The following is a 21,606-nucleotide window of genomic DNA, read 5'->3' on the forward strand; positions in this document are numbered from 1 at the left end:
TTTTTCTAACCAACTTCCAAATCGTGAAATAAAAAACCCGCTGTTCCATATATTTTTGAGTAGTTATGTAAAATTTATTTGATTAAGGTAGGGAATTAGTATTTTAAGGTAGTGTATTGCCCCACAATGCCTCCCCGGCTCTGTAATATGCATAGGCGGGAGAGGGGTGCAAATACACGGACACCTCCTGCCTAGAAATAAATCACAAAAAATATAAGTCACTGAATAAAGCAACAATGGAAACCATTGACCATAGGTATTATGATAAAGCATTTTAAAATGCGTGATACGAATTTGAAAATAATAAATTATGTTGCATAGTGCGTGATGCAGATGTACCTCCCTAAAACTCATCTTGGCGGCGGCCATGGTAAAATGCTATTAGCTTATGATCAATATATCACCCCTGTATATTGTCCCACTGCTGGGCCTCCTCTACTACTAAGGGATTAGGCTAAGGCCTAATGAATGATATAATAACTAACTATACTGTTTTTCATTAAACTTTAATGTCTTTAATTCCATGAATATTTCCGCCGTAACCCATGCGCTGTAAACGTATGGAACGGATGCTCCAAGCTGTTTCCTTGGCTTTGTTTCTAATGTTCTCTATAAATCATGTTTGCCTTTGCTCGCACTTCGTCCGCGTAAAGGAGTTCTCGTGGATAAAAGTCCCGCTATATATTTTCCCGGGATACCGTATAACCTTCCTAGGGTCTTAAACTATATCCATACCAAATTTCATCATCATCGTTCAGAAGATTTTGAGAAAATCAATAACATACAGACAGAAAACTTTGTTTTATAGTATGTATACATTTGCTTCTCTTTTACAGGACCCAGATGGTTCAGTAATGAAGTCCTTAGGACAAAACGAGGAACTTCTCTCCGATCTAGACATTTTGAAAATCAACAGCGTCTACGGCATTAAATGTTTTAAAAATAAATCGGATAATAAAGATGTTTAATAAAACAACGTGCTTTTATTTTAACCGATTTGTAAAAAATGAGCTACTGGGTTGCGATGGTAGGTTAACACCAGTTTGGTCTATATCTATCTATCTCCAAAGGGGTATGCAGAGAGGCCACTAAGGCACCACCTTTTCGCGTCAGTCCACACTTTCTGAACACCAGTCCGCTTGCCATAAGGTGAAGTCGAAGCACATTCCTTTACCCATTGACATATACGTACGTAAACTATTTGTTCAAAATCTGAACTAAAATGGCAACCAATGCACTGTTATAATAACCTATTCATTCAGTTGAACAACAAATAATTATATAATAATATCAGCCCTGTATTATATACTTGCCCACTGTTGATCACGGGCCTCCTCTACTACTGGGAGGGATTAGACCTTAGTCCACCACGCTAGCCTAGTGCGGATTGGTAGACTTCACACACCTTCGAAATTCCTATAGAGAACTTCTCAGGTATGCAGGTTTCCTCACGATTTTTTCCTTCACCGTTAAAGCGAACGATAATTCACAAAGAATACACACAACAAAGCAAGCTTTTACAAATAATTATACTTACTGACTAATATTTTTTATTCAAATCACTGACTAATATTTTTTATTTACACTTAGTCTCGAGTTCTTATATCATGAGCGCCACTCAGTACATAACCACAAGCTGTCAATATTAACCATACTAAAGTCAGTTTTGCAGTGATTGCAGTTTAATTTAGTTGAAAACTGATGTTCGGCACACCAAATCTAGTACGTGGTACATATAGATCGATGCTTGTACCCGTATAAAAAAAAAGACTAAAATATACCAATTAAATGTATTACTAAAACTATGCTAAATTAATGCTGCTTGATTTTCTTAGTAAGACTGATGTCACTTTTTGTAATTATATCGTAGATGCTGATATCTTCGGGATATCTCCTTTTCTGGATGACACATTTCTCCATGCTTATCATCACGCTGACGGCTGGAATAAAACAAACAAACACATCACGCATTTATCCCCGAAGAGGTATGCAGAGGCGCAACCAGGGCACCCATTTTTCGCCAAGTGCGTTCCGTCTCATGATAGTGGACGAACCTATCGCCATATTGGGCACAAATGACTTCGTGCTGATACGGAGCAGAAAAAGTGAGTAACTAGCAGAGAAGAGAGAGAAGCAGCGAAGTAAATAACTAAATATCATTTGACGGCTGTATTGAGGTTGTCTAAAAATTTAGTTCGAATATCAAAGCTGTTGCAGAGTAAGAGTACTTGTGTCGCGTTCCGGGATCAGCCTGTGTATACCCGGTTCTAACAGACATAATTGTGTTGATTGTCGAGGTTTAATCATGTTTCGTTAGTCGACATTCTATTAAAATAAATAAAAGTTAAGGTATATAAGAATATCTAATTATTACTTAAAAATGATGTCGCTTATTGGACCCCATTCCACTTAACACCAGCTGCAGAGGAGTCACTTTGCCGTTAATAAGAAAAAACATATTTTTAATGCTTGTTGCAAAGGAATTTGCCCTAGATATGCCACTGATTTGATGCTTGGTCTCTACCCTGAAATCCAGTTCCAAGCAAGCAATGGTAAATACCTTAGTATTTGCTGTTCTGGGGTTTGAACCCAGAGTTTTTGGGTTTACAGCCTTTCTAGATACGTTGTCATTATAGTGAGAAAGCAACAAGTGATTACATTCTTATTCATTTTCACTTTTTATTGGGAAAGAAAAGGCTTTCAGCCCGTACGACTGCAAAATTTTAAATTTCGTTATTATTTTTTAATTGCCTACGTGGTGGCACTAAGGAAATGATTATATTCAGCCAAGACAGAATTATCGAAAACTTGATAGATGGACAGCAAAATAAATAAAATGGGTTGGATTAGAAAACGAACCTGGTCTTTCAACAGCATTTACAGACATTCTTTCGATTTTATGCTCTTGTGTCCATGTGAAGAACATTTTCTTTATTACAGCCATAACTAAAGCTATCATAAAAATACTTAGACCGAATAATATAGTGTAAATAGCCATTTAGAGCGAAAATAACATTTATAAACATTTTGAGTTGATTATCAGTTGTTGTCATTTTTTTGACATTGGCGTTTGATTTTACACAATTAAATGCTATTTTAAGCGTGTACAATGATTTTAAATGTTTTTCTTCAATTTTTCAAACTTGCAAATGAGATAGATTTTTTTAAATATCCAAAACACAGATGTTAAAAAAAGAAAATCCAGAATCATATTTTTTATTAAAATTGCAATCTATTTTGTTTAAATAAAAATTAGAGGATAATACTTTGCATTTTACTAGTACATATATTAAACCTATTTTAATGTACTACATAGACATTATAAGACGTAAGGCTGTATGAATAAAGATACCTTTGCAGAGTTATCTTTAAAGACTTATTGGGATGTAAATCCTGGCGCGAAAACAAATTATTTTTATTGATTCGAGGAATCAAAACTACAAACTCGATAATATAAATAATTGTGATAATATTTGTCATAATGATCGCCTTTTGTGGATAAACGTGCAAAATATAAAATGAGTTTTGACGATTACGGTAAGAATTATAATATTACCCACGCATTTTTTTCATACTTAGTACATTTAATTAGTAGGTAAACGAGATTTTTAAATTTATTTATGACAATAATAGCAAATTATGTATCGAGCTAAATTATAAAATGTGTCATATATATAGAGTTAAAGCAAATAAATTACACCATTTAACATTAAGTATACTTTGATATACATAATAAAAAAAGTAATTTAATGTTTCCAAACACTATCTTCGACAGCGTAAATAGACAAATAATTATAATACATTTAAAAAATTATTTTGATTGGTTTAATTATATACTTAATGCAGAGGTTAAATAAGCAAGTTCCAGATGTGAATGTGGAACTTGCAGATTTTTTTTGCATACAATTAATGTTCTATGTTTTAATACTGAAGATTTTTGCCATGAGACGTCACGAAACTCCCACCCCTTCTTGTCCCATAATATCTCATTTTTTGACCCCACCCCCTCGAACTTGACGTGTGACGTAATTTATAGATTGTTTTAATACTGAAGAATTTGTCATGTGTCGTCACAAACCCTATAGCCCCGCTTCCCTGTCACGTAATGTTAATTGACCCCCCCCCAAGGGGAGGAAGAGGGCTTTACGTGTGATGTAATAGATGGCCCCTAGCCTTAGGGGCCGTTCAAGTATTACGTAACACAATTTTGGGGTAGGGGGGTCTTCTAAAACGTTACGATGCGTTACAGGGGCGGGAGGGGGATCTCGTACAAAGCGTTATGTAACATTGTTTTTCTTATTTTAAAACAATAACAAAGGTATTTTAGCGACTTTCCGGTAATTTGAATAAAATAATTGTGAATACTTATTACAAAAAAAATGGTCACTTTAGAGTTACATAACTTTTGGAGGGGGGGGGGACGGGGTACAGAAAAACCTTAAATTACATGGGCGGCCGGTGTGGTCAAAAATCTTTAAAAATTGCGTTACGTAATACTTGAACGGCCCCTTAGCTTTTTGTTTATTTTTTAGTAAATCACATATCACAAAAAATCAGATTGGCAACAGCAATAGCCGTCATAAGAAGTAAACCAAAAAATCTAAACACATTAGAATATATCGAGAAATTAAGAAAAACTATCGCCCCTATGAGCTATGATAGTGACGTTACGATCTGTAGCGATGATTTTGATTTTGAAGATAGCACTAGTGTACACGTTTCTCATAATATAGATGATGAAACTAAGAATATTGGATCTAATGCTCCTAATAAAGATAAATACATTGATACCAAATATATAGAAGTCAATACGAATCAAAATGGCATAACTCACGATGAACAAGTCATTCATAACAATAATAAAGATTACAATGACAATAGCAGATATGTAGATGTTAATATGAATCAAAATGGCGTAACTCGCGATGACCGAGTCATTCACGTCATTGAAGAACGTATCGCCATTGATATTGAGCCTCAAAAGACAAATAGTAGTGTAGTAAATTGCGATAAAAGTAATAAAGGTATCGATTTTGTTGGAATACTACAAGAATTGAAGGAACTTAGATCAGAATTGGATAAGGTAAGAATATATGACTAATAACTAAGTGTGGCACTTTATTATAGCACCGGCAAGTTATGGATATATTTTATATCCACCCGGATAGCGATCACAGTATACAAGGTGTTGAAACACGCCATAGTGGCCCACGTAAGTGTCGCGTTCCGAGATCAGCCTGTGTATATCCAGTTCCAACAGGCATAATTGTGTCGACTGAGGGGTAATCTCTCGTCAGTCGACATTCTATTGGACCCCACTCCTTACCATCAGGGGCAGTGGAGGCACTTTGACGTACTCGTATGAAAAAAGTTCAGTTAAACGTTTCATATATGACTTTTATGTTTACTTTCCCTCCGACGAGGCATTATCAATGGCATAGTTGAATATGTATTTGACAATGTCGTTTAGAGTGCTTCCTCGGGGTTGCTTGTCCTCGTTGAGAGCTTCAAGTTTCCTACAGTAAGCTTCGACAGCCTCTACGAAAGCCCTGTATACTGCCCTACTGTTGGGCACGGGCCTCCTCTACTGAGTGATTAGGCCTTAGTCCACCACGCTGTAGTGCGGATTGGTAGACTTCACACTCAAAATTCCTATAGAAAACTTCTCAGGTATGCAGGTTTCCTCGCGATGTTTTCACCGATAAAGCAAGCGATAATTCACAAAGAATACACACATAACTTTAGAAAAGTCAAAGCATTCCACTTCCAACTAATCTATCGTCGCTTAACAACTCTTGAATAAGTTCAAGCTAAAAATTAGTAACTCTTGGAATGGTCTCAGAGGAAAAACAATATCTTTTCAGCCAATACCATGTCGTAACTTAGACAATGCACAGACCCAAAATGATATTGATGATGACTCCGATGCTACGTATTGCGAAACATTACCTAACACACAGACAATGCTAAATAAAACATTAGAAGAAACCCAGATTTACTCTATAAGCGATTTTACGCCATTCTACACCCATTACAGTGAAAGTCAGATGCAAAATGTAGCTGTAGACCCAAAATTAATTTATAAAAATCAAAAGGCAGAATCTAAAAAACAAGTACAAATTTTACAAAATACAGAATGCTTAAACGATGGAGATTTTAATGAGTATAACACAGACTTAGATAATGTAACTGGTTTAGGAACAAATATGACTTTCTCTCAAAATGCACAAAATAGTGAATCATCAATACATGTAAATCAATATAATGCAAGCGAAGATAATATATTAAAACCAGAACCAAATAACATTAGTAAAATTGACACTTTTGCCACACACTTAAATAGTTATGTTCATAATTCAACTTTGGAAAAACACTCAAATAGTTTTGACAATGTCGCAAATTATTATACATTAGATACAAATATGAATGACGGAAACATTAATGACAATATTACAATCATTAAACACAATAATAAAATAAGCTCTATTTTTGAAAATAAAAACGACGCAATTATTACCAATGACAAAGCTACAAATGACGCAATGACGAATGGCAATTCTCAAATTGTCGCAAATGATATTGACATTGACTCAAATGAGTCAGATGATATGACCGACTCGCAAAGAGAGATAGTTCCTTTCAAAGTGATCGAGGAATTGAACAAAATAAAGGCTTATTTGAAAAAACGGAATGATAGAAGGACCAGTGTTGACGGTTCGTCCGATTCGGGATACCGGAGCGACAGCCAGGGCCGAAGTTCTAGAACATGTGAGTGTGAGAATATTTAGATGCATTAGTCAACCTACACTGCCCCTATAGACCAGAAAAGCCTGTGGGAGACTGGGTTCGCATCCCACGTCAATATTTTGTATGGGTTTCTTTTTGTGATAGCACTTCCCTTGAGCTTCACTTTGCTAAACATCAGGTGCACTTTGCCCCGATAAAAAAGACCTAATTTGGTCCAAATTAATTCAGTGGTTACAAATTTTCTAGCAAATTTCAAAATATGACACCCACTTTCTGTCAAGTGTGGTCCATCCCATGATAGGGGACGAGCTTATCGCCATATCGGGCACAAATTTCAGACTCCGGGCTGATACTAAGCAGAAAAACCCAAATGTCACTTACCCGACCAGGGATTGGAGCTTCTTAGAGTGCTGCCCTATCCCGCAAGCAGTACAACTACCCCCCCGAGGTAATTCTTCTGCGCTCAATCTCCACACCGAATGCACGCTCGCACGGGGGACATTTGTCGCGGCCCGAGGCACACAGTTAAGTGTGAATACCTCATGGTTGCCAATTCACACTGAGGCTTATGAGGGACGGTAAACATTTCCTAGCCTTCTCCCTTCCACCTATCCTAAGAGGGTTCCCTTATCTTCCTCTCCTCTTTCTTTCACACTATCTCTACCCTTCTTCCCTCCAGGCCCCTGTAGTCGCTAAGCTAGGGAATTCAAGTATCGCAGTCGCTTTTTCCCCCGGTGTTGACTGCAGGATCTGTATCTAAGAAAAAAATCACAGGAGGTCATTGGATGCCGGCTGTTTATAGTAGGTCAATCTGGAAATCTTCCGGGGAGGCCCATGTTGGCGTCATTTTGACATTGCGTTACTAAATGAAACCACATACTCGTCTTCACCTTTGTTGACATTGTGCCAAAAATCATGCATTAATAACGAATATTTTCACCAAAAATCCTGGTTTCACTTTCTGATTTTTTGATCATTTTGTAGTTTAATACGAATATGGCGTGCGTGAGTGTATTGCTGACTGAAAGTATGATGTTGTTGCGACGGATTCTTTTAGAGTAGTAGTAGTGGCATTAGAGCGCGTAAAATTCAAATTACTTTTTATTAATATTTATTTTGTTAGAAACTTACACTTTTTTATTTTGCATCTACGGCTCAAGTAACTTATTGTAAAGTGTTATTTCCAAGAAGATAAATATGTGGTTTCATTTAGTAAAGCAATGTCAAAATGACCTTGTATATAAAAAAACTATTGTATTATTTTAATATGTTATTTGCAGCGACATATTCTAGTACGTCTATAAACCAATCAGCCCATAGTTTACTTACATATATTATATGTTGTTCTCTCACAACGAATACATATGAAATAACGAGAGAAGTTTCTCGGGTAAGTTGATTTTTAAATATCTAAATAGATTTCGTAGAAATACTTATATGTGATGTTGTAAATATTTACCCCCTTATTCATAGAAGTTATTTATCTAAGGACGGAGCATTAATGTGATAACAAGTCTGTTTCTCAGCTTTGTTTATCTGACGGCTTGCTGTTTGTTCAGCTTTGTTTATCTGACAGCCAACTAGATTCAAGTTGTATCTCAATATTAGCCAATCACAACGGTCCTATGTCTACGCACTGCGAAGGCTGCCATGCCTTCAGCACTGAGAAACAGACTTGTTATTACAGCAATGCTCCGTCCTTAGATAAATAACGTCTATGAATAAGGAGGTTAGTTTTTTTTATTTTGAATGTCTGTTTTTACTGTCTGGATGCTTTTGTACTGAAAATGATCAAAATAATTTGAAAATAATAGAGTCTATAGGATTTTTTTATAGGAACTGCGGATTGCCTTAATGAGGCATTGCAAAGACCTTGGGTTCGATCCCTGGGTCGAACATAGATCGTTTTTTTTTAAATAGAAAATGACATTAAATTGATACTTATTATAAGACATTTAAGATTGCTATTTCTATACTTACTTTCTGTAACATACGCAGCATTGCATACCCGACACTATCGTAGTGTGAGTGCACACATGCTCACGCGCACGAAGCGATTAGGGAGAAGTAGTAGGGTGCGTCTTCATGGATGTCATTATTTATAAAGTTACTAGTGACCTGCCCCGGCTTCGCACGGGTGCAATGCTGATACTAAATACACTACAGAAAAACTGTGAACGTTGTATACAAAAACATAGCGGCCCGCTCTGGCTTCGCACGGGTGTAACATAACAAAATAACAGTATTTCTCCATTATTTAATGGATGTTATTATACATATAAACCTTCCTCTTGAATCACTCTATCTATTAAAAAAAACCGCATCAAAATCCGTTGCGTAGTTTCAAAGATTTAAGCATACATAGGGACAGAGAAAGCGACTTTGTTTTATACTATGTAGTGATACTTCCCTTACTGTCAAATTAAAATCACTTAAAAGTCCATGCTGTATCAAATACTCACCAGAAACTTTTTTTAGACTCTAGGGTCCCTGATTGACAAATTACATGAAGATGAAACGTACCCACCCTTCTTAGAGATTCTTCTAGAAACTATAACAGAGTTATTGAGAAGTATTTATGAAGATGAATGCAGTAATGTGGTGAGTTCAGATTTTCGAGACATTCTCCACACTTTACAGGCCGGCATAATTATGTCGACTGGCGAGGGGTAATCATTTCGTCAGTTGACTCTATCTGAACCCTACTTTTTTAATATGACGTTCTTTCTGACGTACATTATTGAGATATTATCTACACTTTACAGACCGGCATAATTGTGTCGACTGGCGAGGGGTAATCATTTCGTCAGTTGACTCTATCTGAACCCTACTTTTTTAATATGACGTTCTTTCTGACATACATTATTGAGATATTATCTACACTTTACAGCCCGGCATAATTATGTCGACTGGCGAGGGGTAATCATTTCGTCAGTCGACTCTATCTGAACCTTACTTCACTACCATCAGGTGCAATGGAGGCATTTTGTCGCGTCCATATAAAAAATGACTTATTTTGACTACTGGACTAAAATCTAGTTAATCTGATGTATTTAATGCTAATATCGTGGTAAAACTTCAAATATTTGGCTTTGGAATTGAACTTTGGATCACTCGTTCCATAAAACATTTTTTTTATTTCTCTGAATGACGAGACGAGTTTGCCGTTTGCCTGATGGTAAGCAATACCCATAAACAGTAGAAACAACACCTTGAATTACAAAGTATTGTTTGGTATTTAGCGCTCGCCATCCTGATACATGAGATGTTAGTTATTATGTCCAGTAGTTACATTGACTACAGTGTTCAAACCGGAAGACAACAGTGACTATATACTGCTGCTTAGCGGCAGAAATAGACAGGCGGACTCTCACACATAAAACCTACCACCACCATATACCCTACAACTATATAAAGTGATATAAGGAATAACTTCTTATTTTCAGTTACTAACGAAAGACGAGAAAATCCAAAGAGTATTACTGCTAAACAAATCCGCACACATCCAAAAATATACCATAGATAAAATAACGAACATACTAGAATCCATAGACGCGGAGGCCAACGAAATAAACCATACAGCCAAAATGGAGAACTTGTGTTACATATTCCATATTTTAGAGATAATATTATCTAAATATAAAGTGGAGAATAATTCGCAATCGCAAGATTCGCAGGAAAAAGTTTTGAAAAGAAGTTCAATAACAGACATTTGGAGGAAAAAATGGAATTTGACAAAAGAAATTATAATTGACAATGTTGAGAAGAAATACGACTTGACAAAATGCAGTGAAGTTTTGAATAAAATGATAGTCAATTGTATGGAAGGGTACAGTCTCATATCCTTCGTTGCTTTGAAATGTTTCAACTTGCTGCAACCTTAATAAAGTTTATTGATAACATTGTTTTATTCTTAGTTTATTGAATTGCTATTTCTTGCAGCAATATACAGTCAATTTGACATTGCGTTACTAAATGAAACCACATACTCGTCTTCACCTTTGCTGACATTGTGCCAAAAATCATCCATTAATAACTAATATTTTCGCCAAAAATGTTGGTTTTAGTTTTCTGAATTTTTGATCATTTTGTAGTTTAATGCGAATATGACGTGTGAGTGTATTTCTGACTGAAAGTATGATGTTGCCACTGCAACGAATTCTCTTAGAGTAGTAGTAGTGGCATTAGGGCGCGTAAAATTAAAATTACTTTTTATTAATATTCATTTTGTTCGAAACTTTATTTTTATTTTACTTCTACGGCTCGAGTAAGTTATAGTAAATTGTTATATTCAAGTAGATAAGTATGTGGTTTCATTTAGTAACGCAATGTCAAAATGACCCTGTATAAAATAGCATATGTTTATACTAATTATATAAGATTGCCTTGATGGCGGAATACGATATACGACAGCATTGCTGAGGTCTTGGTTTCGAATCCTGGGATGGACAGTGACACTGTATTTTTCAGCATAATATCAGCTGATTCTAATAGGTGTCCAATATGAGAGACCTAAGTTAAAAAATATTTAGTGTGATACACTTCTACCTAATCCCAGAAAAAAAATGAAGCTAAAAAGAAACACTTATTTACGCATCTTTATTCCTTTACATTATAAATGCCTTCATAATAACAAGATAGTTCTTCTTCTAATTTATCTTTCTCGCAAACTTGCTTCAAATGTCGATTCAGCTTGCTTCGACTCTGAAAAGGTAAAAATTATGGTATCATGATAGTTAAGGTGCTCAACGAAACCTATTAAACATACAGAAAAAATAAACATGATTTCCCTAATATGTTATCATAACACTTTGTGATAGTAAACCAGCGATTTGTCACTTTGACACAAACACGTGACTAATTTGAGTTACTGACACCAACGTGTGACTGATTTGACTAACTGTGACACCAACTCCTAACTAATTTGAGTAACTTTTACACCAACTTCTGACTAATCTGAGTAACTTTAACACCAACACGTGACTAATTTGAGTAACTTTTACAAAATGTGACTCATATGATCACCAACACAAACCCACCTTAAACGTCCTAGGACATCGATGGCACGCGTGAGTCTCGCTCGTCGGCTGTTTGTTGTGACTCGCGACGTGCCTCACGAGCGACTTGCGGCTCGTGTACCGCGCGCCACACGTGTCGCACGCGTGGTCCTTCGTGGTGGAGTGGACGGTCGTCATGTGGGATGTTAAGGCTCGTTGGTTAGGGCACACTCTTGCGCATACTGGACATTCGAAGCTGGAAAAATAGGAATTAATTTTTATAGTACCTGGATTCAGTAAAGTGATATTTTTTGGTATTCCATTGCGTTCGCCATTCTGAGACATGAGATGTTAAGTCTTATGTCCGGTAGTTACACTGGCTACAATGTCCTTCAAACAGGAACACAACAGAGACTAGTCACTGTTGCTTGACTGAAATAGACATTACAGTGGTACCTACTACCAACCTAGACAGACTCTCACATATGAGAGACCGATGCGATACAATATATATCAATAGACAGACGATAATATCGATATTTATTTTTTCTGGAAAACTAACATAGTCAACGAGCTTTTACACCTCTGCTTACCCTTTAAAAGGGCAAACAAAAGCTATGTATACTTACACAGTTTGCTGATGTACCAAAGCGTTCCTTCTATGCGCCAATAAACTCTTCCTAGTCGAGTAACCGATCTTGCAGACCTCGCAGTAGTGCTGCTCGGCTTGCGCGTCGTGTTTCTTTTTATGCTGGTTTAGCGTATACGGACTGCTGAAGGTGGAGGAACATAGATCACATGTGAACTTTCTGTTGAGGTGTTTACTGAAAAAAAGTAAAAAAAAAAATTGGTTGCATTTTTTTATGACCACGGAAAAGTTACCTCACTGTTCTTGATGGTTGGAGTGGGGTCTAATGTCGACTGACGAGAGATGATCTCTCGACAGTGGACACAATTATGTCTGTTGGAACCGGATATACACAGGCTGATCCCGGAACGCTTATGTGAGCCACTATGGCGGGTTTTAACACCTTGTGTACGGTGGTCGCTAACCAGGCGGATATAAAATATATCCTACCACCAGCAAATGCATTGCATGTTTACATTCTTTTTTTAAGTTTATAAAACGGCATTGGTTGTACATGTGAATGGCATTTATGGTAAAATTTGAATAAAGTTTATAAAAAAAAAAATGGTTGTACGTAATGAGCATTTAAATTATAAATAACAAAAATGTGACAATATCATAAATATTCTAGGCGTTTTTTTTTTCAAAAAATTTTACATAGCGAAAATATATAATTTGCCCAAAAAGCCAATACCCTTATTTTATTAAAAAAAACATAACTCACATCATATGAGTCCTCACAGCGGCTTGATTACTGTAGTTCTTGCCACAAACGCTGCAGGAATAACTACGCAAGCTGGTCTTCGATTGGTGGAACCTTTTCAAATGCTGCTGTAGGCCGGCAGCGTCTCTGTAAGCAAAATAAAAAAAAGTGCCTTACAAAAAGAAGGTATTTTTTTTAATATTTAGAACGAGAATTGAGCACTGAATACCCGCCTAAAAGGTCTCTCGATCAACCTTACATACTGTATACGAAAAAAATGATTTTCCATTTTTTTTTATAAGTCCATTATACATTTGATCATTACATCTCAATAGACTAAATTCATCAGTACGCACGTCTTGTTTTGTTTTTTAAACATTTGTCCTTAATTTAATTTCTTTTTTTCATTTTAAACCTAGCTCAAAAATGTTTATAATAGTTTTCTATGCATTTTCTTTAATTAATTTCCCTTTTTAATTTTAAATTTATAATACCCCAAAAATACTTAAAATACACACCCTAATTCTGTTAGTATATTTTTTGTAGTCTTCAAACATTATAATCTATATATATAAAAATGAATTGCTGTTCGTTAGTCTCGCTAAAACTCGAGAACGGCTGAACGGATTTATCTTATCTTGGTCTTGAATTATTCGTGGAGGTCTAGGGAAGGTTTAAAAGGTGAGAAAAATTCGAATAATTGCCGGGAAAATCCTGAAAACAGCATTTTTCTATTTCCCATACAAACGTTTTCTAAATAATACGTAGAGTCAATTTGAGCTTTATTGCTATTGTATAAAGTTCACTGTTGTCTAAGCAATGTAGGTGTGTTCCTAACATCAAAGCAGTGTGCGTTGGAGCACAGAATATAATAATGTAATGTCGCGTTCTGAAACTCAACAAAAGTGATATCGCGGACCCGACTAAATTGAACAGTCACAAAATTTAATATATCATTAGTTATTTGGTTGGCTTCATGATATTATTTCTTTTGTTTTACTTTAAAATGCATGTTTTCGTTATGGACAATTTTTGAGCTACTTTTGCATATCTATACTTATAATAAATCTGTAGAGAGGTCAATTCTGTACATGAAATATATTTCCAAAATAACTGGGGGTGATTAGGGATCGATACTGATGCCAAAAATGCAATTAGTAAAATTTTTGTCTGTCTGTCTGTATAACCGTTATAGAAACAAAAACTACTCGACGGATTTTAACTTAACTTGGTACAATTATTTTTCATACTCCTGAGCTGGTTATAGTATACTTTTCATCACGCTACAATTAATAGGAGCATAGCAGTGATGGAAAATGTTGGGAAAACGGGAGAAGTTACTCCATTTTTAAGCTTCCGTCATTTCGTGTGCAACCTTAATGGTTAAAAGTTCCTTCGATTTCACCAGGATCCCATCATCAGACCCTGACCGGACAATCGGACCACCTGCATACCACCATAAATTAAAAAAACATCCCGACAAATTGAGCACCTTCTCCATTTTTGAAACCCGAAATCCACGCGGGCGAAGCTGCGGGCGGAAGCTAGTATTATCTAAAAATACTTGGAGCATTAAATTCTAATGTTTTTGTATCATACCTAAACACCCTCGCACACAGATGGCACGGCGCAGCACTCCCGCGACACTTGGCGGCGTGGTGGCGCGTGTGGCGCGGCGAGGGGCGCGCGCCGCAGCGCCGGCACAGCGCGCGCGTGGCGTGCAGCTGCGCGTGCGCACGCAGCACCGCCGGCGACGCGAACCGGAGCGTGCACGTCGCGCATTTATACTCGCCGTTAGACTATAATAAAAAAACTGCCCTTTATACTCTTTCTCTAGTGAAAACATAAATCAATGATGTTATATTTGCAGATTCTTTAAATTATAGATTTAGAATAGTTCTTTTTTAGAGAACGACGCAATGTAAGCTATTAAAAGCATTATTATCCGGAATTATCGAGGGCAGCGTTAATACACTACGCTAATTTTCCTAAGACATTAGATAATGTTTCATACCGCTCTATAATTAAATTGGCTACAAAGATTTTTAATATCATGAATATTAAAATTATTTAGTTTCATAAGTAAATTTGCTGAGGCGGCCTTAAGGGGGAGACGGGAGCTGGAGAGGTGATGGGTCGAACCTAGCAACCGCCTGGGCCTTGTGTTTATGGGAGCCCCGCGTATTGTTTTGGTTGACCTTTTTTTGTACTGTCTTACTGACGATAAAGTTAATACCGGAAAACTTATTTTGCTCCGCCCGGAACCATGTATAATTTTTTTTCTTTCCCCTAAGGCCACGCGCTGTTTAGGGCTGCTACTGTCTTTTCTTACTAATTATAGAAAACAAACAAAAAAACTTACTTCTTCATGCCTCATCATATGAGCCTGATATGTATCTTTGAACAAAAACCCCAAAGCACAGTTGTAGCACTTGAACTCAGCATCCAAGTACTTCTTCTCCTTCCTTTTAGCTTCTAACTCCGCCTTCTGTTCCTCTAAAGAGAGTATTATCTTTTTGAATCCTGTCCGTTCCTTTTTTCTCTTTTTTTTCTTTTCCTCGCCAATCGTGTTATCATTTTGGTTATATACTTCATTATTCACGTTGTCAGATTCAGTTCCATTTTCAAAATATTCGCAACTGTTCCCATAATCATCATATTCGTTATCGTTATATTTATTTTCGTTATCATAACGAACGTGACAGCTATCTGTTTGACACATTACGTGTAATTCCGTTGTATTTCTTTCCAATTTGATATCACTGAAAATTTAATACATTTTATAGTTTAGGTTGGGTTTCTATAAAAATCTAATCAACCCATTGGTCAATCATTAGGCATTTATTTTAGATTAGTAAAATTGAAAATATATCAGCGCGTACACAGACAAGTAAACCTTATAGAAAACAATAGACAAGCACGAATTGAACTAGCGCGCTGGGGTCTCCATGCAAACGTTTTTGAAATGGCAAAATGGAATAATTTATATGAACTTACCTATAAGTAAGTTTCCCATTTTCATTATCTGATAATTGGTTATTGTATTCCAAGTTACAACTTGGACATACATAATTGTTAGGAAGCTGAAAATTTAAATTATATCTGTAGTAATATCAAAATAATACAAAAACAATTCTATACTGATATTGTAAAGAGGAAAGGTGTACAAAACAATGGGGACTTCCAAAAATAAAAGTAATGCGAATAGATATGTATGTATAATGATTTCTTATGTTAACGCGAATGTTAGACATTGAAATTAAACTATTTTTCGGATTTTATCGCGGTTTTAATATTTTATTTTTCTCCCGACGTTTCGAAGACTGCATCCTTCGTGGTCACGGGGGGACTGAGGTGTTGTTCATCCGCAAAGTCAAAGTTACAATTTCTACCTACGTTTTACAATTATAAAACTTACTAATTTTTTATGTCTTGGTGGTGATCGGACCACCAACAGCTAAAATAAAAATATATTAACCACGATAAAATCCGAAATATAGTATAACTTTAATACGTATGTACACTAAATGATTTATAAAAAAAATAAAAGAAATTGATGACATTATTTTACACTGACGATGATATGCATTTCATTGCAGACAAAATTGCTGAAGCGCGTTTCGCATCGACAGAAGGTTTCTTGGTTTGTAGGGGTTTATCTCTGGAACTACTGAACCGATTTTGAAAATTCTTTCATTAGAAAGTTACATTACTCCTGAGAACTGTAGCATTTGTATCTCGTAAAAACTCTTTCAAGCGGCCGGAGCCGCGGGCAGAAGCTAATTTATAATAAGAGGCTTTGCTCGTGATTTTACACATATGCGATTGTTTGTAAAAATATATTTATTAGTTAAGTAGCGTAGTCAAGTGCGTCGCTAGCCGATGGCCGCGGGGAGGGGCGGTAGAGTGGAGCGGTCAAATTGATATGGAGTATGAGAAAAGTATGAATTATAGATAAAGTCGAGAGCACATGTTCTTCCCTCTCTCCCGCTTTAACAATAACATAGAGCAGAGCGTAATTGTGTGTACGGAATATTAGGAATCGAATTGGTGAATTAATTCGAGTTTCGACGTATGGGAATGATCAAGCAAGTAAAGTCAAAGACTTAGTACTTTGGTTGCTTTACATTTGGCAACATTTTTATAATCTCTTGGGGGGGGATGGGGGTTTAGTGTTTAATAATATCAGCCCTGTATTATATACTGTCCCACTGCACGGGCCTCCTCTACTACTGAGAGGGATTAGGCCTTAGTCCACCACGCTGCGGTGCGGGCACCGTTAAAACGAACGATAAATTCACAAGGAATACACACATGATTTTTTAGAAAAGACAGAGGTGTGTGTTTGAACCTGCGGACATTCGTCTTCGCAGTTCGTTCCACACCTAACTAGGCTATCGATTATTAGTGTTTATTACCTGATTATTTTTCTCTAAATCGCTTAATGTTATTTCATCATACAGAATTTGACATTTGATGCACTTGTTTGCATTAATTATTGAGTTATCTTCACGGAAGGTTCTCGCACTTTCTGTGTAAGATATTACTTTTCCTTCATTGTCTATGATTAAGTTTGTATTATTTACTTCAAGTCCCTGTAAAAAGAAAGTTGTAGTAGCACAATAAATTGAAGTGATTGAACAGAGAATGCACCTGAGTTTCTTTTTATGTAGTATGTTTAGTTAGTTTAGTATGTTTCTTTTTCTTATTTTGCTGCCATGGCGGAAATTTCGCTAGGAGGGACCTCTTTTCAATGTATTACATTTTGTTACTGCAGTATGCGAGATTGGGAATACCTAATTGTTAGTGGATGTAGGTAATGTATTTTTATGTTATGTTTTTTAAGGCAGAGTAATTTCTTAACTGGTAGTAGAGTATCAACACAATATTATAAATAATTTATTTATGGGTAATAAATTTTGATTGACCAGACGAGCTTGCTGTTCACCTGATTATAAGCGATAGCAGCGCTCATCAACAGTAAAAACCCCATCCAACACCTTGAATTACAAAATACTGTTTGGTATTCCACTGCGCTCACCATCCTGAGACATGAGATGTTAAGTCTTATGTTCAGTAGTTACATTTGCTACCATGACCTTCGAAATAGAAAACAACAGTGACTTCACACTGCTGCTTGACAGAAATAGACATTGCCGTGTTACCTACCCAGAACTCTCACATATGAGAGACCTACCACCAGTATTAGTTCACAATGGACATGATCTTATAATAACTTACTTCGGATCTATTAAACGGCAACACATTTCTCTGCCTCAAATCATCCAATTCTCTTTCTAGGCCTATCTCCTGGTACTCTTTAGACTCCTGCAGGAAACTGGTGTTGGAGTCCACAGAGAACACCGAGGGTTGGGTGTATTGAAAGAATTGTAAATTTTTGTGATGGGATGTCTGGAATCAGATATGAGATTGAGCAGGTCATACACATGTTATTTATTTATTTAATTACAGAGAAACAAAACATTATGATCAACTTTATTAACAATTTTATAAAATACTAACTTTTGCTTGCGGCTTCGCCCGCATGAAAGAGTTTCCCGGTATATTTTTTTTCTGACTTACTTGATATGTATCGTTATATTATGACCAAATTACACAAAATCATTATAAATTGTAGCCTGTGTGTTATTCTGATGTATAACCAATAACACTGTAAAGTTTCATCCAAATCCGTTCACTAGTTGTTTCATGAAAGAGGAACAAACATACATCCATCCTCACAAACTTTTGCATTTATAATATTAGTACTATATAAACTTAGACGTGCAGAACATGCTAACATGCAAGTATAGAATAAAAAACATATATGGTGAAATTTTAACAGTGTAAGACAAGTTGTGTACTATTTATTAGTGGTGTTTAGTTTTTATAATTTCATTAATGATCCACTCCTATTGATAATAGAGTGATGTTATATAGCCTATAGCCTTCCTTGATAAATGGGCTATTCAACACTAAAAAAAAAATTCTATTCGACCCAGTAGTTTCCGAGATTAGTGCTTACAAACAGACAAACTCTCCAGCTTTATATAATACCATAGATTGTATGCTGGAAATGTAAATTTGTGAAGTCAATAACATTACCTTCTCATTTATAATAACACAGCTTTCTTGTACTTGTCGCGTGAATAATTCTATTTTTTTTAACATGCCATGGCATAGGTAGCAGACCACTGAGTTTTGAAAATCAATCTGTAGTAATAAAATATATTTGAAAAAGTATTTAAATTTACTGTAAATAACTTCAAATTCACCTTAAAATTGTGTTATTATGGTACTGTAATCCTTTTTAACTTATTAATAAGTGAGAAACAATGTTTTTTACCTTTATTTCGCTTTGTAACTGTAGGAAACTTGCATGTTTACAAGTAAATAAATGGATTAATGGCACATTTTGCACTAGACAACAAACACAGACAGTTTGGCTAGATATTATGCGTGCAGGTTCGTGTTCAGCATTATATTCTTGTAGAGTTTGTGCCATTTTTAAGCCATTATTTACCATTTATTGCGTAAAAAAAACATTTTAATAACTGTCAGATTACAGTCGTCAATTGTTTTTTTTTAATATTATACATCTATGAAGCAAAAGAACATTAATTAAACCAGCTAAAACAAAATGAGATTCCATTCCGCGATATATGTGAATTACATTTGTTTAATTTTCAGGTTTAATGCAATTGATGGATTTAACTTTTTTATTACGAAACAAAATTTTCTTTGAACTTTGATATTCATATGGAATATCATATACTTTTATAAAAACAACATATAATTAAAAAATAAAAATATAACAACCGATTTATTTTTATTGAATCACATTATAATAAAAATATAGATTTTTTAAGTTTGTACGCAATTACATTTTTAAATATTATAACATTTTGTTGTCTTTTTCGATATCACGCGGATTAGCATAAATTATTAATTCATTGTCTCTGGAATGCGTTTCTGTAGTGTTTGCCTTAATTTATTTACCAATTAGTCGATTGTTACTATAATTGATTACTTCGTTTAAAGAATCAGTAGGATTTTGGATTTATGGGTTGTTATGCATTAATTTAATCTACTGTTTTTATAAAAGTAATGTTTAAGCATTTCTATGTTCTTGGAACTAGTCTTTATCTAGATTTACTTAACTAATATTTTTGACCTAAATAAAACCGCATGGTAAACTATTTCAATTATCGACTACATTCAACTCTATCATTTAACGCACATCCCTACAAGTTCACGTCAGAATCGGAGAAAAAGGGATAAATTTTGTGCCTTCAAGCATTCGTAAATTTCATTAGGAAATATTGTTTCAAGATTGACAAACTGGATGCTGTAATTGGAGCAATAAACTGTGTACCGTTTTTATTACTTTTGCACGTGAAACGCGCGCGTGGTTGTGATTTTTTTCATGTTAAAGCTAACTATTTTGTGTTCCGCAGAAGGAATTGGCACTAATTGGATGTTTTTAGAGTGGTAACTTGTGTATGAAAACAGGCCAGTTTGGTTCCATTAAAATGTGCGTCGGCGGTAAAGAAGAGAAATTTAGGAAGAAAAAACTCTGACTATTGGCTTTGCGTTCTGTAAGTACATTTTTTTTATGTTAAAAAGTTTGTTTACAATATATCTGCATTATGGTTATTTTTTTATCGGCGTAATGTATCGAAACGAAATCTATTTATGTGTTTCGTATCTCGTGAGATTATTATCACATTTGATAAGGAATCAATACGTGACAAAGAATAAAAAAAAAACTCTTAGTAAATAAAACATACCTTAGGCTGTATAATTAAAAACCTTGAAAAAAATATTTAAAAATATTTTTTTCATAATTTCTGGCGGATGCGCAAACCGCGCCTTGATAGAAGGAGAAAAAAAAATACTTTATATGAAACAGTTGCAATGAAAATAACTAAATCAATTATTTTTGAAAAACATCTCCAATTGTAAAATAAATAAATCTGATATTCTTAATTTTCAAAATAAAAAGAAATATAATTGTTTTTAATAAATCCAAAGGAAAACATGAAACTATGAAATCATTCACTAATAAAAGCTTTTATTTTCATGTAAATAATATTCATAGATATTATACAAATTTATGGTGAATTATCATATTTTTTTTTGTCTATATGAAAAATTATTTCGACGGATCCTTTGATACTAGTACAAGTGCAAAAACACAACTTTACAGGAAAGCGATTTAAATATTCTAAACTTTTAAATTTTCTTATAGTTCAACAGAAATCTTTGAAAATTTTGAAGTACTATGGTATAACATTTCAAAGATCCGTTGAACTATGACAAATTTACCAAGTTTATAATATCAGCCTTGTATTATATACTGTCCCACTCTTGGGCACGGGCCTCCTCTACTACTAAGGGATTAGGCCTTAGTCCACCACGCTGGCATAGTGCGGATTGGTAGACTTCACACACCCTCGAAAGTTCCTATAGAGAATTTCTCAGATGTGCAGGTTTCCTCACAATGTTTTCCTTCAGCATTAAAGCAAGTG

At 35.2% G+C, this 21,606-nt stretch overlaps 4 protein-coding genes and 1 long non-coding RNA gene across 7 annotated transcripts in view; 3 read left to right on the forward strand and 2 right to left on the reverse strand.

Moving 5' to 3' along the window:
* LOC115452598 overlaps positions 1 to 973 on the forward strand; it is a 40,575-nt gene extending 39,602 nt beyond the window's left edge. For both annotated transcript variants that reach the window (XM_037446941.1, XM_037446984.1), the window contains one exon: positions 837 to 973. In XM_037446941.1, the coding sequence (XP_037302838.1) occupies positions 837 to 968 (132 nt within the window). In that variant the 3' untranslated portion in view covers positions 969 to 973. The remainder of the gene's footprint in view (positions 1 to 836) is intronic.
* Positions 974 to 1,776: 803 nt separating this feature from the next.
* On the reverse strand, positions 1,777 to 3,138 carry LOC119193753. The gene is made up of 2 exons (XR_005114031.1): positions 2,860 to 3,138; positions 1,777 to 1,940 (listed from the first exon to the last, which is right to left on the reverse strand). It is a non-coding gene; the product is annotated as an uncharacterized LOC119193753 (long non-coding RNA).
* A 1,405-nt stretch (positions 3,139 to 4,543) lies between these two features.
* On the forward strand, positions 4,544 to 10,631 carry LOC115452601. The gene is made up of 5 exons (XM_037441092.1): positions 4,544 to 5,083; positions 5,865 to 6,768; positions 8,028 to 8,137; positions 9,226 to 9,348; positions 10,194 to 10,631. The coding sequence occupies exons 1-5, from the start codon at positions 4,649 to 4,651 to the stop codon at positions 10,629 to 10,631; spliced, it is 2,010 nt and encodes a 669-aa protein (XP_037296989.1). The 5' UTR covers positions 4,544 to 4,648.
* Positions 10,632 to 11,327: 696 nt separating this feature from the next.
* On the reverse strand, positions 11,328 to 19,754 carry LOC115452597 (zinc finger protein 425). Of its 2 annotated transcripts, XM_037447049.1 has the most exons (11): positions 19,422 to 19,749; positions 19,181 to 19,288; positions 18,317 to 18,487; positions 17,494 to 17,670; positions 16,073 to 16,158; positions 15,438 to 15,837; positions 14,675 to 14,874; positions 13,097 to 13,222; positions 12,374 to 12,568; positions 11,787 to 12,000; positions 11,328 to 11,451 (listed from the first exon to the last, which is right to left on the reverse strand). In XM_037447049.1, the coding sequence occupies exons 1-11, from the start codon at positions 19,599 to 19,601 to the stop codon at positions 11,347 to 11,349; spliced, it is 1,962 nt and encodes a 653-aa protein (XP_037302946.1). In that variant the 5' UTR covers positions 19,602 to 19,749; the 3' UTR covers positions 11,328 to 11,346. The 2 variants fall into 2 exon arrangements, with proteins under 2 accessions (XP_037302946.1, XP_037302980.1); XM_037447083.1 differs by lacking the exon at positions 19,181 to 19,288 and having other exon boundaries at positions 19,422 to 19,754.
* Positions 19,755 to 20,316: 562 nt separating this feature from the next.
* LOC115452600 (oxysterol-binding protein-related protein 8) overlaps positions 20,317 to 21,606 on the forward strand; it is a 70,184-nt gene continuing 68,894 nt past the window's right edge. The window contains exon 1 of the mRNA XM_037436357.1: positions 20,317 to 20,673. The gene's annotated coding sequence lies outside the window, so the exon portion shown is untranslated. The remainder of the gene's footprint in view (positions 20,674 to 21,606) is intronic.

The sequence above is a fragment of the Manduca sexta genome, chromosome 1 (genome assembly GCF_014839805.1).
Source record: "Manduca sexta isolate Smith_Timp_Sample1 chromosome 1, JHU_Msex_v1.0, whole genome shotgun sequence".
NCBI lineage: Eukaryota > Metazoa > Arthropoda > Insecta > Lepidoptera > Sphingidae > Manduca > Manduca sexta.